General features: G+C 36.8%; 1 protein-coding gene across 1 annotated transcript in view; it reads left to right on the top strand.

Moving 5' to 3' along the window:
* The window catches only part of P3H2 (prolyl 3-hydroxylase 2), a 164,450-nt gene that overhangs the window by 119,211 nt on the left and 31,318 nt on the right, over positions 1-13,921 (top strand). Inside the window, exons 4-6 of the mRNA XM_060099290.1 lie at positions 7,340-7,471; positions 9,282-9,424; positions 9,758-9,847. Coding sequence (XP_059955273.1) covers positions 7,340-7,471; positions 9,282-9,424; positions 9,758-9,847 — 365 coding nt within the window. The remainder of the gene's footprint in view (positions 1-7,339; positions 7,472-9,281; positions 9,425-9,757; positions 9,848-13,921) is intronic.

Genomic DNA, 13,921 nt, shown 5'->3' with positions numbered 1-13,921 from the left:
CATTTTTGGATTGGGTTGTGTGTTTTTTTAATATTGAGCTGCATGGGCTGTTTATGTATTTTGGAGATTAATCCTTTATCCATTGATTTGTTTGCAAATATTTTCTCCCATTCTGAAGGTTGTCTTTTCATTGTGTTTGTAGTTTCCATTGCTGAGCAAAAGCTTTTAAGTTTCATTAGGTCCCATTTGTTTATTTTTGTTTTATATCCATTACTCTAAGAAGTGGATTAAAAAAGATCTTGCTGTGATTTATGTCAAAGAGTGTTCTTCCTATGTTGTCCTCTAAGAGTTTTATAGTGTCCAGTCTTACATTTAGGTCTCTAATCCATTTTGAGTTTATTTTTGTGAATGGTGTTAGGGAGTGTTTGAATTTCATTCTTTTACATGTAGCTGTCCAGTTTTTCCAGCACCACTTATTGAAGAGGCTGTCTTTTCTCCATTGTATATCCTTCCCTCCTTTGTCATAGATTAGTTGACCATGGGTGCGTGGGTTTATCTCTGGGCTTTCTATCCTGTTCCATTGATCTATATTTCTGTTTTTGTGCCAGTACCATATTTCTTGATTACTGTAGCTTTGTAGTATAGTCTGAAGTCAGGGAGTCTGATTTCTCCAGCTCCTTTTTTTTCCCCCAAGACCACGTTGGCTATTCGGGGTCTTTTGTGTCTCCATACAAATTTTAAGGTTTTTTGTTCTAGTTCTGTAAAAAATGCCATTGGTAATTTGATAGGGATTACATTGAATCTGTAGATTGCTTTGGGTAATATAGTCATTTTCACAATATTGATTCTCCAATCCAAGAACATGGTATATCTCTCCATCTCTTTGTATCACCTTTAATTTATTTCATCAGTGTCTTATAGTTTCCTGCATACAGGTCTTTTGTCTGCCTAGGTAAGTTTGTTCCTAGGTATTTTATTCTTTTGGTTACAGTGGTAAATGGGAGTGTTTCCTTAATTTCCCTTTCAGATTTTTCATCATTAGTGTATAGGAATGCATGAGATTTCTGTGCATTAATTTTGTATCCTGCAACATTACCAAATTCATTGATTAGCTCTATTAGTTTTCTGGTGACATCTTTAGGATTCTCTATGTATAGTATCATGTCATCTGCAGGAAGTGACAGTTTTACTTCTTCTTTTCCAATTTGTGTTCAGTTTATTTCTTTTTCTTCTCTGATTGCCGTGGCTAGGACCTCCAAAACTATGTTGAATAATAGTGGTGAGAGTGGACATCCTTGCCTTGTTCCTGATCTTAGATCAAATGCTTTTAGTTTTTCACCATTGAGAATGATGTTTGCTGTGGGTTTGTCATATATGACCTTTATTATGTTGAGGTAGGTTCCCTGTATGTCCACTTTCTGGAGAGTTTTTATCATAAATGGGTGTTGAATTTTGTCAAAAGCTTTTTCTGCATCTATTGAGATGATCATATGGTTTTTCTTCTTCAATTTGTTAATATGGTGTGTCACATTGATTGATTTGCATATAGTAAAGAATCCTTGCATCCCTGGGATAAATCCCACTTGATCATGGTGTATGATGCTTTTAATGTGCTGTTGGATTCTGTTTGATAGTATTTTGTTGAGGATTTTTGCATCTATATTCATCAGTGATATTGGTCTATAATTTTTTTTTATAGTATATTTGCCTGGTTTTGGTATCAGGGTGATGGTGGCCTCATAGAATGTGATTGGGAGTGCTCCTTCCTCTGCAATTTTTTGGAAGAGTTTGAGAAGGATGGATGTTAGCTCTTCTCTAAATGTTTGATAGAATTCTGGTCCTGGACTTTTGTTTGTTAGAAGATTTTTGATCACAGTTTCAATTTCATTACTTGTGATTGGTCTGTTCATATTTTCTATTTCTTCCTGGTTCAGTCTTGGAAGGTTATACCTTTCTAAGAATTTGTCCATTTCTTCCAGGTTGTCCATTTTATTGGCATAGAGTTTCTTGTAGTAGTCTCTTAGGATGCTTTGTATTTCTGTGGTGTCTGTTGTAACTTCTCTTTCATTTCTAATTTTTTTTGATTTGAGTTCTCTCCCTACTTTTCTTCATGAGCCTGGCTAGTGGTTTATCAATTTTGTTTATCTTCTCAAAGATCCAGCTTTTAGTTTTATTGACATTTGCTATTGTTTTCTTTGTTTCTATTTCATTTATTTCTGCTCTGATCTTTATGATTTCTTTCCTTCTACTAACTTTGGGTTTTGTTTGTTCTTCTTTCTCTAGTTCCTTTAGGTGTAAGGTTAGATTGGTTATTTGAGATGTTTGTTGTTTCTTGAGGTAGGATTGTATTGTGATAAACTTCCCTCTTAGAACCACTTTTGCTGTGTCCCATAGGTTTTGGATCGCTGTGTTTTCATTGTCATTTGTCTCTAAGTATTTTTTTATTTCCTCTTTGATTTCTTCAGTGATCTCTTGGTTCTTTAGCCACGTATTTTTTATCCTCCATGTATTTGTGTTTTTTACATTTTTTCCCCTTTAATTAATTTCTAATATCATAGCATTGTGGTCAGAAAAGATGCTTGATATGATTTCAATTTTCTTAAATTTCCTGAGGTTTGATTTGTGACCCAAGAGGTGATCTATCCTGTAGAATGTCCCGTGCACACTTGAGAAGAATCTGCTGTTTTTGGATGGAATGTCCTATGAATATCAATTAAATCTATCTGCTCTATTGTGTCATTTAAAGCTTGTGTTTCCTTATTAATATTCTGTCTGGATGATCTGTCCATTGGTGTAAGTGAGGTTTTAAGGTCCCCCACTGTTACTGTGTTACTGTCAATTTCCTCTTTTATAGCTGATAGCAGTTGCCTTATGTATTGAGGTGCTCCTATGGTGTGTACATATATATTTATAATTGTTATATCTTCTTCTTGGATTGATCCCTTGATCATTATGTAGTGTCCTTCCTTGTCTCTTGTAACATTTTTTATTTTAAAGTCTATTTTGTCTGATATAAGAATTGCTACTCCAACTTTCTTTTGATTTCCATTTGCATGGAATATCTTTTTCCATCCCCTCACTTTCAGTCTGTATGTGTCCCTAGGTCTGAAGTGGGTCTTTTGTAGATAGCATATATATGGGTCTTGTTTTTATATGCATTCAGCGAGCCTGTGTCTTTTGGTTAGAGCATTTAATCCATTCATGTTTAATGTAATTATCGATAGGTATGTTCCTATGACCATTTTCTTAATTGTTTTGGGTTTGTTTTTGTAGGTCCTTTTCTTCTCTTGTGTTTCCCACTTTGAGAAATTCCTTTAGCATTTGTTGTAGAGCTGGTTTGGTGGTGCTGAATTCTCTTAGCTTTTGCTTGTCTGTAAATCTTCTGATTTCTCCATTGAAAATGAATGAGATCCTTGCTGGGTAGAGTAATCTTGGTTATAGGTCCTTCCCTTTTATAACTTTAAATATGTCATGTCACTCCCTCTGGCTTGTAGAGTTTCTGCTGAGAAATCAGCTGTTAACCTTATGGGTGTTCCCTTGTATGTTATTTGTCATTTTTCCCTTGCTGCTTTGAATAATTTTTCTTTGTCTTTAATTTTTACCAGTTTGATTACTATGTGTCTCCACATGTTTCTCCTTGGGTTTAACCTGTATGGGACTCTCTGTGCTTTCTGGACTTGGGTGGCTATTTCCTTTCCCATGTTAGGGAAGTTTTCGACTATAATCTCTTCAGATATTTTCTCGGGTCCTTTCTCTCTCTCTTCTGCTTCTGGGACCCCTATAATGCAAATGATTTTGCATTTAATATTGTCCCAGAGGTCTCTTAGGCTGTCTTCATTTCTTTTCATTCTTTTTTCTTTATTCTGTTCCACAGCAGTGAATTCCACCATTCTGTCTTTCAGGTCACTTATCTGTTTTTCTGCCTCAGTTATTCTGCTATTGATTCCTTCTAGTGTATTTTTCATTTCAGTTATTGTATTGTTCATCTCTGTTTGTTCTTTAATTCTTCTAGGTATTTGTTAAACATTTCTTGCATCTACTTGATCTTTGCATTCATTGCTTTTCTGAGGTGCTGGATCATCTTCACTATCATTATTCTGAATTGTTTTTCTGGAAGGTTGCCTACCTCCACTTCATTTAGTTGTTTTTATGGGGTTTTATCTTGTCCCTTCATCTGATACATAGCCCTCTGCCTTTTCACCTTGTCTATCTTTCTGTGAATGTGGTTTTTGTTCCACAGGCTGCAGGATTGTAGTTCTTCTTGCTTCTGCTGTCTGCCCTCTGGTGGATGAGGCTATCTAAGAGCCTTGTGCAAGTTTGTGTTGAGGTTTTTTAGAGGGATAATTAGGAAATATCTATCAAAATTTAGACTAAGAAGTAAACTGAAAATCAATGTGCCTTCTTTTATCCTTTTTTTTTACATTTTAGAAATATATATATTTCCATACATTTCAAACTGATCACCACAATAAATCTAGTTACAATATGTCACCATACAAAGATATTACATAGTTATTGACTATATTCTCCACACTGTACATTTCATAACCATGACTTATTTACAACTGGAAGTTTGTATGTCTTAAGCTCCCTCACCTATTTTATTCCTCCCCCACCACCTACCCCTCTGGCCCAGTTGTTCTCTATATCTATAACTCTGTCTCTGTTTTGTTATGTTTGTTCATTTGTTCTGTTTTGTTTTGTTTTGTTGTTAGATTGCACAGATAAGTGAAACCATATAGTATTTTTCTTCCTCTTTCTGACTTATTAGCATAATACCTTTTAGGTCCATCCATGTTGTCACAAGTAACAAGATTTCATTCTTTTTTATGGCTGAGGGCTGAGTACTGTTCTATTGTGTGTGCACATATATCACATCTTCTTTATACATTCATCTATTGATGGGCACTTAGACTGCTTCCATATCTTGACTATTGTAAATATATTATTTGTCAAGTGATTTATTTGCTACACATTCAATTACCCAAGTTCAACTCAATTCACTTAAAATCAATACAGCATTATTGGGGATTTTTTCCCATAAGGTTTTATTTTGTTGGGCCTCTACCAGAGCCATTTACTTGCAGTTTTGTAAACACTGCTCATTTGAATGTCACTTTTATGTGTGCTTCACATTTCAACTGCTGAATATTTCTTTAACTTAATCTTTTATTTGAGAATGGGCAGGCTTTTCCTTTATTTCAGTTTACTATCTTGTAGTTTTTTTTAAGGATAGGTTCCCTGCTTTCATTCCCACATTCATCTCTATACCTACCAATGGCCACTGAACAGCTTTGTCAAATGTCCTAGATCTGGTTTAAGAGAATTGACTGACAAATTCCCACAAATTAACATTTCAAAATTTTCTGAGGTCACCACAGCCTGTTGGTTGCTGGAAAACAATAGAAGTCTCCTAAATCAGGCTCCTAATACTAACACAGCTACCACCACCATCACCCCACTTCCAGTAAATAAAAGTGATAAAAAATTCATAGTCCCTCAAATTTAATCAAATATTATATGTTACAGGAATATGGTAAGTCTTCTCAGGAATTTGAAGCATATCCAATTCATTATGAGATGGAAATCTTTAAAAGTATTCCCATGCGAGTGTCTTGAATCTCAAACCTATTAAAACATAATAATTTCACAATAACTTTTGTTATAGAAAGGAGACAAGGAATACAACTAATAAAAAGGGATATCATTCCTCTAACTATGTAAATTCCTGCCTGGTTCAAAACTATTCTCGATTAGGAGTCCAGCTTTTAAAATACGGAATGTATTTAGAAAGCCAGAATTTTTTACTTTTAGAGTTGGAAGAACATTACCAATTGGAGAAAACTACAAATGGCTTCTGAATGCAGTTATTTATTACCAGCCATGCTTAATGAAGCCCTAAAGGATATCATTTTGTCACGTTTATTTTGCTGCTATTAATGTCTTACTTTGAAAAATACCTCATTCAGATTGTGGATTCCTGTTGGGTGTGTTTTCCACCTTTTCCTTTTGCTTGTCATTTGGAATTAGTAGTGCATATTAAAAGGTAAAGAGGAAAGCAAATGGCCAGCGAAACTAGGAGAAATGCTTGAGAGTTGTTTGTTGTTTTCTTAAGAAATAAAATAGCTAGCTATTTATTTATAACATGCTAATCAAATAAACATAACCCATTCTTCTCCTCATGTCTTCCAACTGAAATTAAGAACCAATGTATGATAGTGATCCTATTAGCTGTACTATATTAGATTGAGTTAGCTAGGTTTTAAGAGAACTAGCACATTTCCCTACACGGCAGGAAACAGATATTTCCTTTCTGTTGTGTTTTGGGGGTCCCTCTTTAAGGTCATCTAGATACAAGCCAAACTCTGCATAATAGAAAGCCTTTTGAAAGGAGGCAGTTGTGGATTAGACTGTACAGTCATGAAGTCGGGTGGTTTTATCATTATTCTCAAGAGAACTTGCTCTGCACAAGCATGAATGGACTATTCTCTTAATGGAAAAGACTGCCTCTATCTTCATTGTAAAAATCAGAGTCGGGGCAAAATGTAAGAAGGGTTTTCTTTCTGGGACATTAGCCACTTGTGTTTCCTCAGCTCATGCTTGTATGAGATAGAACCCAGAGCTAAAAGGAGCATGAAAACTCCTGCACTTCAGGATCCTCGCCTGTTTGCAAGTGAGAAGAATGGGAACAAAGAAAGGGGAACAAAGAAAAAGAGGCAAAATCCTTCTTCAAGTTCTTTAGCTTTCATCCTTCTCCTATTTTACCAGTCCCTTCAGTATTAGGATTTATAATGTCCAGGTGATAGACTAATTTGTAACTGGGTAGAATAGGTTCCTGATCAATAGATGTAAAGGAATGTTGTTTTTATTTCCCCTTTAGTAAAAGTGGCTTGAAAATATTAACAAGGAAAAAGAGCATTGTGGTTTCACTTCTCTGCATGAACTCCCCACGTACATGGCAGTTCCTTTTTCTCAACCGGTCCTTAACATAACTGGGATCTGAACTTCCCATCCTGACTCCAGGACACTTCAGTCCATCTAAAGTCCAAAAAGAGACCCCCAAGTTGTTAAATAAGAAAGTAATCTACTCATCTGGGCATGGGTGGGATGAGATGGCTTATGTCACTTTCAGGAGATGTAGAAAAAGAATACACAGAAGGAAAGAGTGCTATACATTTAGAATCTACTAGTAATTAGTCTAGTGATCACTGGTTAGGAAGCCTTGGCGAGTCACTTACTTTCTTTGTGAAAAGGACTTCTGATCATGAATGAGGATAATAATGATATCTCTCTAAGAGTGTATGGTGAGGTGAGATGCCCTGTGTAACTGTGTTTCTCACTTTGAAGTGTGGACATTGAGCAGATGAGAGGTACCCACTTCTTGACTCTTGTTTTTCAGATCACTATGTGCAGGTGCTGGTTTGTCAGCATGAATGCGTGAGGGAACTTGCCACCCGCCCTGGCCGCCTCTCACCAATCGAGAACTTTCTTCCCTTACATTATGACTACCTACAGTTTGCCTACTATCGAGGTAAAGCGTGGATTATCTGTGAAAAACTTTGGGGGGAAGGGGTGTGGCTCATCACAACAGACATCGAATTTTTGTGGGTTAGTCCTCTGCCTTCCTCAGTTGTAATCAAGCTACGGGGGTGTATGCATTTTCTCTCTCACCTCACATCACTACAGCTCAGAACAAGAGCAGAAGGTGAAACCACAAGTGGGCAAATGTTGTGACAATGCCCTGAAAGTTATACTAGATTGATATTTTATGTGATTTTTAAATTTAATTTTTCGATTTAATTTGAAAAGATAATATACTCACAGGTTTAAAGACTAAATATTTAAAAAACCTCTCTCTCTTTCTTTTCCCCACAACCCAATTTCATGTCCTAAAATCCACAGTTTCTCATTTACCCTTCCAAAATTTTATACAGAAACAACACACACACACACACAGTGTCTCTGAATTATTTTACCTCTTACACATAGAAGATAGCACATTATTTACACTCTTCCTCACATTGTTTTCTTCACTTAATGATACATATCAGATTGTTTTTAGTATGTTGGACCTATGAAATTCCCTTTTGCTTGGTCAAAAATCGTCAAATTTTGGCAGTTTTATATGGTTCAATCTAGTTGTTTCAGTACATAAAGATCCTCCTCATTAATTTTTCTTTATATCTAGATATCACCATACTATAATTTATTTAATGTGTCTCCTTACTGATGAGCATTGTGCTGCTTGTAATATTTTACTATTACAATCAATGATCAAATGAATAATATTTCCTGTATGTCATTTACATTTGCATGTAAATATCTATAGGATAAATTTCTGGAAGTACAGTTGCTGCATCAAATGGTTTATTTGTTTGTAATTTTGACAGATGTTGCCGATTTTTTTCTCAACACGGAGTACACTTTTCATTGCACAGCAACAGAATATATTATCAAATTTTAAATATTCCCAAATCATTACGTGAAAATTGATATCTCAATAAAGTTTTTTTTTTCTTTTACCGTACGCGGGCCTCTCACTGCTGTGGCCTCTCCCGTTGCAGAGCACAGGCTCCGGACGCACAGGCTCAGCGGCCATGGCTCACACGCCCAGCCGCTCCGCGGCATGTAGGATCTTCCCAGACCAGGCCACGAACCCGTGTCTCCTGCATCGGCAGGTGGACTCTCAACCACTGCGCCACCAGGGAAGCCCCTCAATAAAGTTTTAATTTCCATTTATCTCATTGAGAAAGAAAGAGTGAGCATCTTAGGTTTAAAAGCAATTAATAGAATTTGGATTGCTGAAATTGGTCTTAGATATCATGTTTTCAAATTCAGTACAAAAATCAGAATTAACTTCAAAAATTCTACTCTGTATTAAATAATGTAAGTTGCCAGCAAATATCTTCAGGTGGAGCCTTTGATAATTTGTTGCAGCATAGCAGACCGAAGTTAGTACCTTTGGAATACCTGAAATCCTGTCCTTCTTTTCATCTACAACTATTTCTGCTGCTTCTACTCAACCTCACAGCATCATCCCTCTTTTCTTTTAATTTTTATTTTATATTGTAGTACAGTTGGTTGACAATGTTGTGTTAGTTTCAGGTGTAAAGCAAAGTGATTCAGTTATACATATACATATATCCATTCTTTTTCAGGTTCTTTCCCCATATTGGTTATTACAGGGTATTGAGTAGGGTTCCCTGTGCTATACAGTAGGTAGCATCTTCCCTCTTACTGATCATTTCATGCTGACTCTCATGGACATGTTGACATATCTTTTAAAAATTTTGTAGACCAACCTAGGCTGACTCTAATGCCCCAACTCCTGGGTTTTTCAGTTGGCGAATATGTGAAAGCCTTGGAGTGTGCCAAGGCCTATCTTCTACTCCATCCAGATGACGAGGATGTCAGAGACAATGTGGATTACTATGAGAGTCTGTTGGATGACAGCACTGACCCAGCATCTATCCAGGCCAGAGAGGTAAGACCCATGTTCTGAGAAGAAACTCATTATTCTGCTCAGTGCTCTGGGGAGAGTTGGTAAAAATATAAGACTTCTCTTAAAGATAGCTAACAATTTAGTAAAAGTTCTAGGACTCAGTTCTTTGCAACTTTAATTAGTAATGCTAAAAGTGTGTTTTTCACCTATGTGCTAGCTTGTGAAAATCTACAGAGATAGAGACATTTTTTGCAACTGTGAATATTTTTTTTAGCTCATTTGCTACTGTCTAAAGAAAATTATTTCCACTTGAACATTAATCATACCTTTTAATTGTTATTTAAGTATACATTTTCTTTTTTTTTTTTTTTGTAGGATTTGGCGATGTTTGTGAAGCATCATAAACTGGAATCAGAACTAATAAAATCAGCTGCAGAGGGTCTGGGATTTTCATACACTGAGCCGGTAAGAACAAAGAGGAGAGAGGAAAAGGTCTTTAAAGGAACTATTCGGTGAACTTCTTATTTATGATTGTATTGTCCAGCCCCTTTTGTTGAAGATTATAATCCCCTGCCTTTTGTAAACAAACACTGGAGGGAGGGTGTGTTTACCCTGTATATGTGATGAACTGTAAAAGACTAACAGATTTCCATGTCACTGAGAGCTAAAGTCAAAAGCAAATATACTTGAAAAGGAAAGAAATGTTTTGAATATGATATGTTTGCCTCAAGATTGTTTTATTTCCTAATATCTGTATGCAATATTTTGTATTTTCTTTAAACATTTCTCTTAAACATTTTAAACAATAAAAAGACTTCAAAAGAACAGAATCAGTCACAATCGTACTACCTATCATGCTGACTACTTTTTTCCACGTGTCTCTGTTGCCTTCTTTTTTCTTATTTTTTTGGGTTGCATTGGATCTTGCTCTGTGCAGGCTTTCTGGCTTTCTCTAGTTGTGGCGAGCAGGGGCTATTCTTCTTTGTGGTGCGTGTGCTTCTCATTGAGGTGGCTTCTTTTGTTGTGGAACATGGACTCTAGGTATGCAGGCTTCAGTAGTTACAGCACACAGGCTCAGTTGTTGCAACACACGAGCCCTAGACCATGTGGGTTTCAGTAGCTGCAGAGCATGAGCTCAGTAGTTGTGGCATGTGGGCTCTGTAGTTGTGACTCATGGGCTCTCGAGTGTAGGATCAGTAGGTGTGGCACACAGGCTTAGGTGCTCTCCAGCATGTGGGATCTTCCTCGCCCAAGACTCGAACCCATGTCCCTTGCACTGGCAGGTGGATTCTTTTTTTAAAATTTTTTAAACATCTTTATTGGCGTATAATTGCTTTACACTGGTGTGTTAGTTTCTGCTGTATAACAAAGTGAATCAGTTATACATATACATATATCCCCATATCTCCTCCCTCTTGTGTCTCCCTCCCACCCTCCCCATCCAAACCCTCTAGGTGGACACAAAGCACCAAGTTGATCTCCCTGTTCTATGTGGCTGCTTCCCATTAGCTATCCATTTTACATTTGGTAGTGTATATATGTCCATGCCACTCTCTCACATCGTCCCAGTTTACTCTTCCCCCTCCTCGTGTCCTCAAGTCCACTCTCTACATCTGTGTCTTTATTCCCCCCCTGCCCCTAGGTTCTTCAGAACCAATTTTTTTCTTTTTTAGATTCGATATATATGTGTTAGCATACAGTATTTGTTTTTCTCTTTCTGACTTACTTCACACTGTATGACAGACAGACTCTAAGTCCATCCACCTCACTAAAAATAACTCAGTTTTGTTTCCTTTTATGGCTGAGTAATATTTCACTGTATATTTGTGCCACATCTTCTTTATCCATTCATCTGTCAATGGACACTTAGGTTGCTTCCATGTCCTGGCTATTGTAAATAGTGCTGCAATGGGCTTCCCTGGTGGCGCAGTGGTTGAGAGTCTGCCTTCTGATGCAGGGGACACGGGTTCGTGCCCCGGTCTGGGAGGATCCCACATGCCGTGGAGTGGCTGGGCCCGTGAGCCATGGCTGCTGAGCCTGCACATCCGGAGACTGTGCTCCGCAATGGGAGAGGCAAAAACAGTGAGAGACCTGCGTACTGCAAAAAAAAAAAAAAAAAAAAACAATAAATAAATAAAAGTGCTGCAATGAACATTGTGGTACATGTCTCTTTTTGAATTATGGTTTTCTCAGGGTATATGCCCAGTAATGGGATTGCTGGGTCATATGATAGTTCTATTTTTAGTTTTTTAAGGAGCCTCCATACTGTTCCCCATAGTGGCTCTATCAATTTAATTCAAACCAACAGTGCAAGACGGTTCCCTTTTCTTCACACTCTGTCCAGCATTTATTGCTTGTAGACTTTTTGATGATGGCCATTCTGACTGGTGTGAGGTGATACCTCATTGGAGTTTTGATTTGCATTTCTCTAATGATTAGTGATGTTTAGCATCCTTTCATGTGTTTGTTGGCCATCTGTACATCTTCTTTGGAGAAATGTCTATTTAGGTCTTCTGCCCATTGTTGGATTGGGTTGTTTGTTTTTATGATATTGAGCTGCTTGAGCTGCTTGTATATTTTGGAGATTAATCATTTGTCAGTTGCTTCATTTGCAAATATTTTCTCCCATTCTGAGGGTTGTGTTTTCATCTTGTTTATGGCTTCCTTTGCTGTGCAAAAGCTTTTAAGTTTCATTAGGTCCCAGTTATTTATTTTTGTTTTTATTTCCATTTCTCTAGGAGGTGGGTCAAAAAGGATCTTGCTGTGATTGATATCATAGAGTGTTCTGCATGTGTTTTCCTCTAAGAGTTTTATAGTGTCTGGCCTTACATTTAGGTCTTTAATCCATTTTGAGTTTATTTTTGTGTATGGTGTTAGGAAGAGTTCTAATTTCATTTTTTACATGTAGCTGTCCAGTTTTCCCAGCACCACTTATTGAAGAGGCTGTCTTTTCTCCATTGTATATTTTTGCCTCCTTTATCAAAGATAAGGTGACCATATGTGCGTGGGTTTATCTCTGGGCTTTCTATCCTGTTCCATTCATCTATCTTTCTGTTTTTGTGCCAGTACCATATTGTCTTGATTACTCTAGCTTTGTAGTATATATAGTCTGAAGTCAGGAAGCCTGATTCCTCCAGCTCCATTTTTCTTTCTCAAGTTTGCTTTGGTTATTCGGGGTCTTTTGTGTTTCATACAAATTGTGAATTTTTTTGTTCTAGTTCTGTGAAAAATGCCAGTGGTAGTTTGATAGGGATTGCATTGAATCTGTAGATTGCTTTGGGTAGTATAGTCATTTTCACAATGTTGATTCTTCCAATCCAAGAACGTGGTATATGTCTCCATCTGTTTGTATCATCTTTAGTTTCTTTCTTCAGTGTCTTATAGTTTTCTGCATAGAGGTCTTTCATCTCTTAAGGTAGGTTTATTCCTAGGTATTTTATTCTTTTTGTTGCAATGGTAAATGTGAGAGTTTTCTTAATTTCACTTTCATATTATTCATTATTAGTGTAGAGGAATGCAAGAGATTTCTGTGCCTTAATTTTGTATCCTGCTACTTTACCAAATTCATTGTTTAGCTCTAGTAGTTTTCTGGTAGCATCTTTAGGATTCTCTATGTATAGTATCATGTCATGTGCAAACAGTGACAGTTTTACTTCTTCTTTTCCAATTTGGATTTCTTTTATTTCTTTTTCTTCTCTGCTGTGGCTGAAACTTCCACAACTATGTTGAATAAGAGTGGTGAGAGTGGGCAACCTGTTTTTTTCCTGATCTTAGTGGAAATGGTTTCATTTTTCACCATTGAGAGCAATGTTGGCTGTGGGTTTGTCATATACTGCCTTTATTATGTTGAGGTAATTTCCCTCTATGCCTAGTTTCTGGAGGGTTTTTATCATAAATGGGTGTTGAATTTTGTCAAAAGCTTTTTCTGCATCTATTGAGATTATCATATAGTTTTTATCTTTCAATTTGTTAATATGGTGTATCACATTGATTGATTTATGTATATTGAAGAATCCTTGCATTTCTGGGATAAAACCCACTTGATCATGGTGTATGATCCTTTTAATGTGCTGTTGGATTCTGTTTGTTAGTATTTTGTTGAGGATTTTTGTATCTATGTTCATCAGTGATATTGGTCGTAGTTTTCTTTTTTTGTGACCTCTTTGTCTGGTTTGGTATCAGGGTGATGGTGGCCTCATAGAATGAGGAGTATTCCTCCCTCTGCTATGTTTTGGAAGAGTTTGAGAAGGATAGGTGTTAGCTCTTCTCTACATGTTTGATAGAATTTGCCTGTGAAGCCATTTGGTCCAGGGCTTTTGTTTGTTGGAAGATTTTTTTAAATTTTTTTTGCTTTATAACATATTAAATCAGTCATACATATACATATGTTCCCATATCCCCTCCCTTTTGCATCTCCCTCCCTCCCACCCTCCCTATCCCACCCCTCCAGGCGGTCACAAAGCACCGAGCTGATCTCCCTGTGCTATGCGGCTGCTTCCCACTAGCTATTTACCTTACGTTTGGTAGTGTATATATGTC

Source organism: Mesoplodon densirostris, chromosome 5 (assembly GCF_025265405.1).
Source record: "Mesoplodon densirostris isolate mMesDen1 chromosome 5, mMesDen1 primary haplotype, whole genome shotgun sequence".
Lineage (NCBI taxonomy): Eukaryota > Metazoa > Chordata > Mammalia > Artiodactyla > Ziphiidae > Mesoplodon > Mesoplodon densirostris.
The sequence above is the reverse complement of the archived record's forward strand: the minus strand, read 5'-3'. Positions and strand labels throughout refer to the sequence as shown.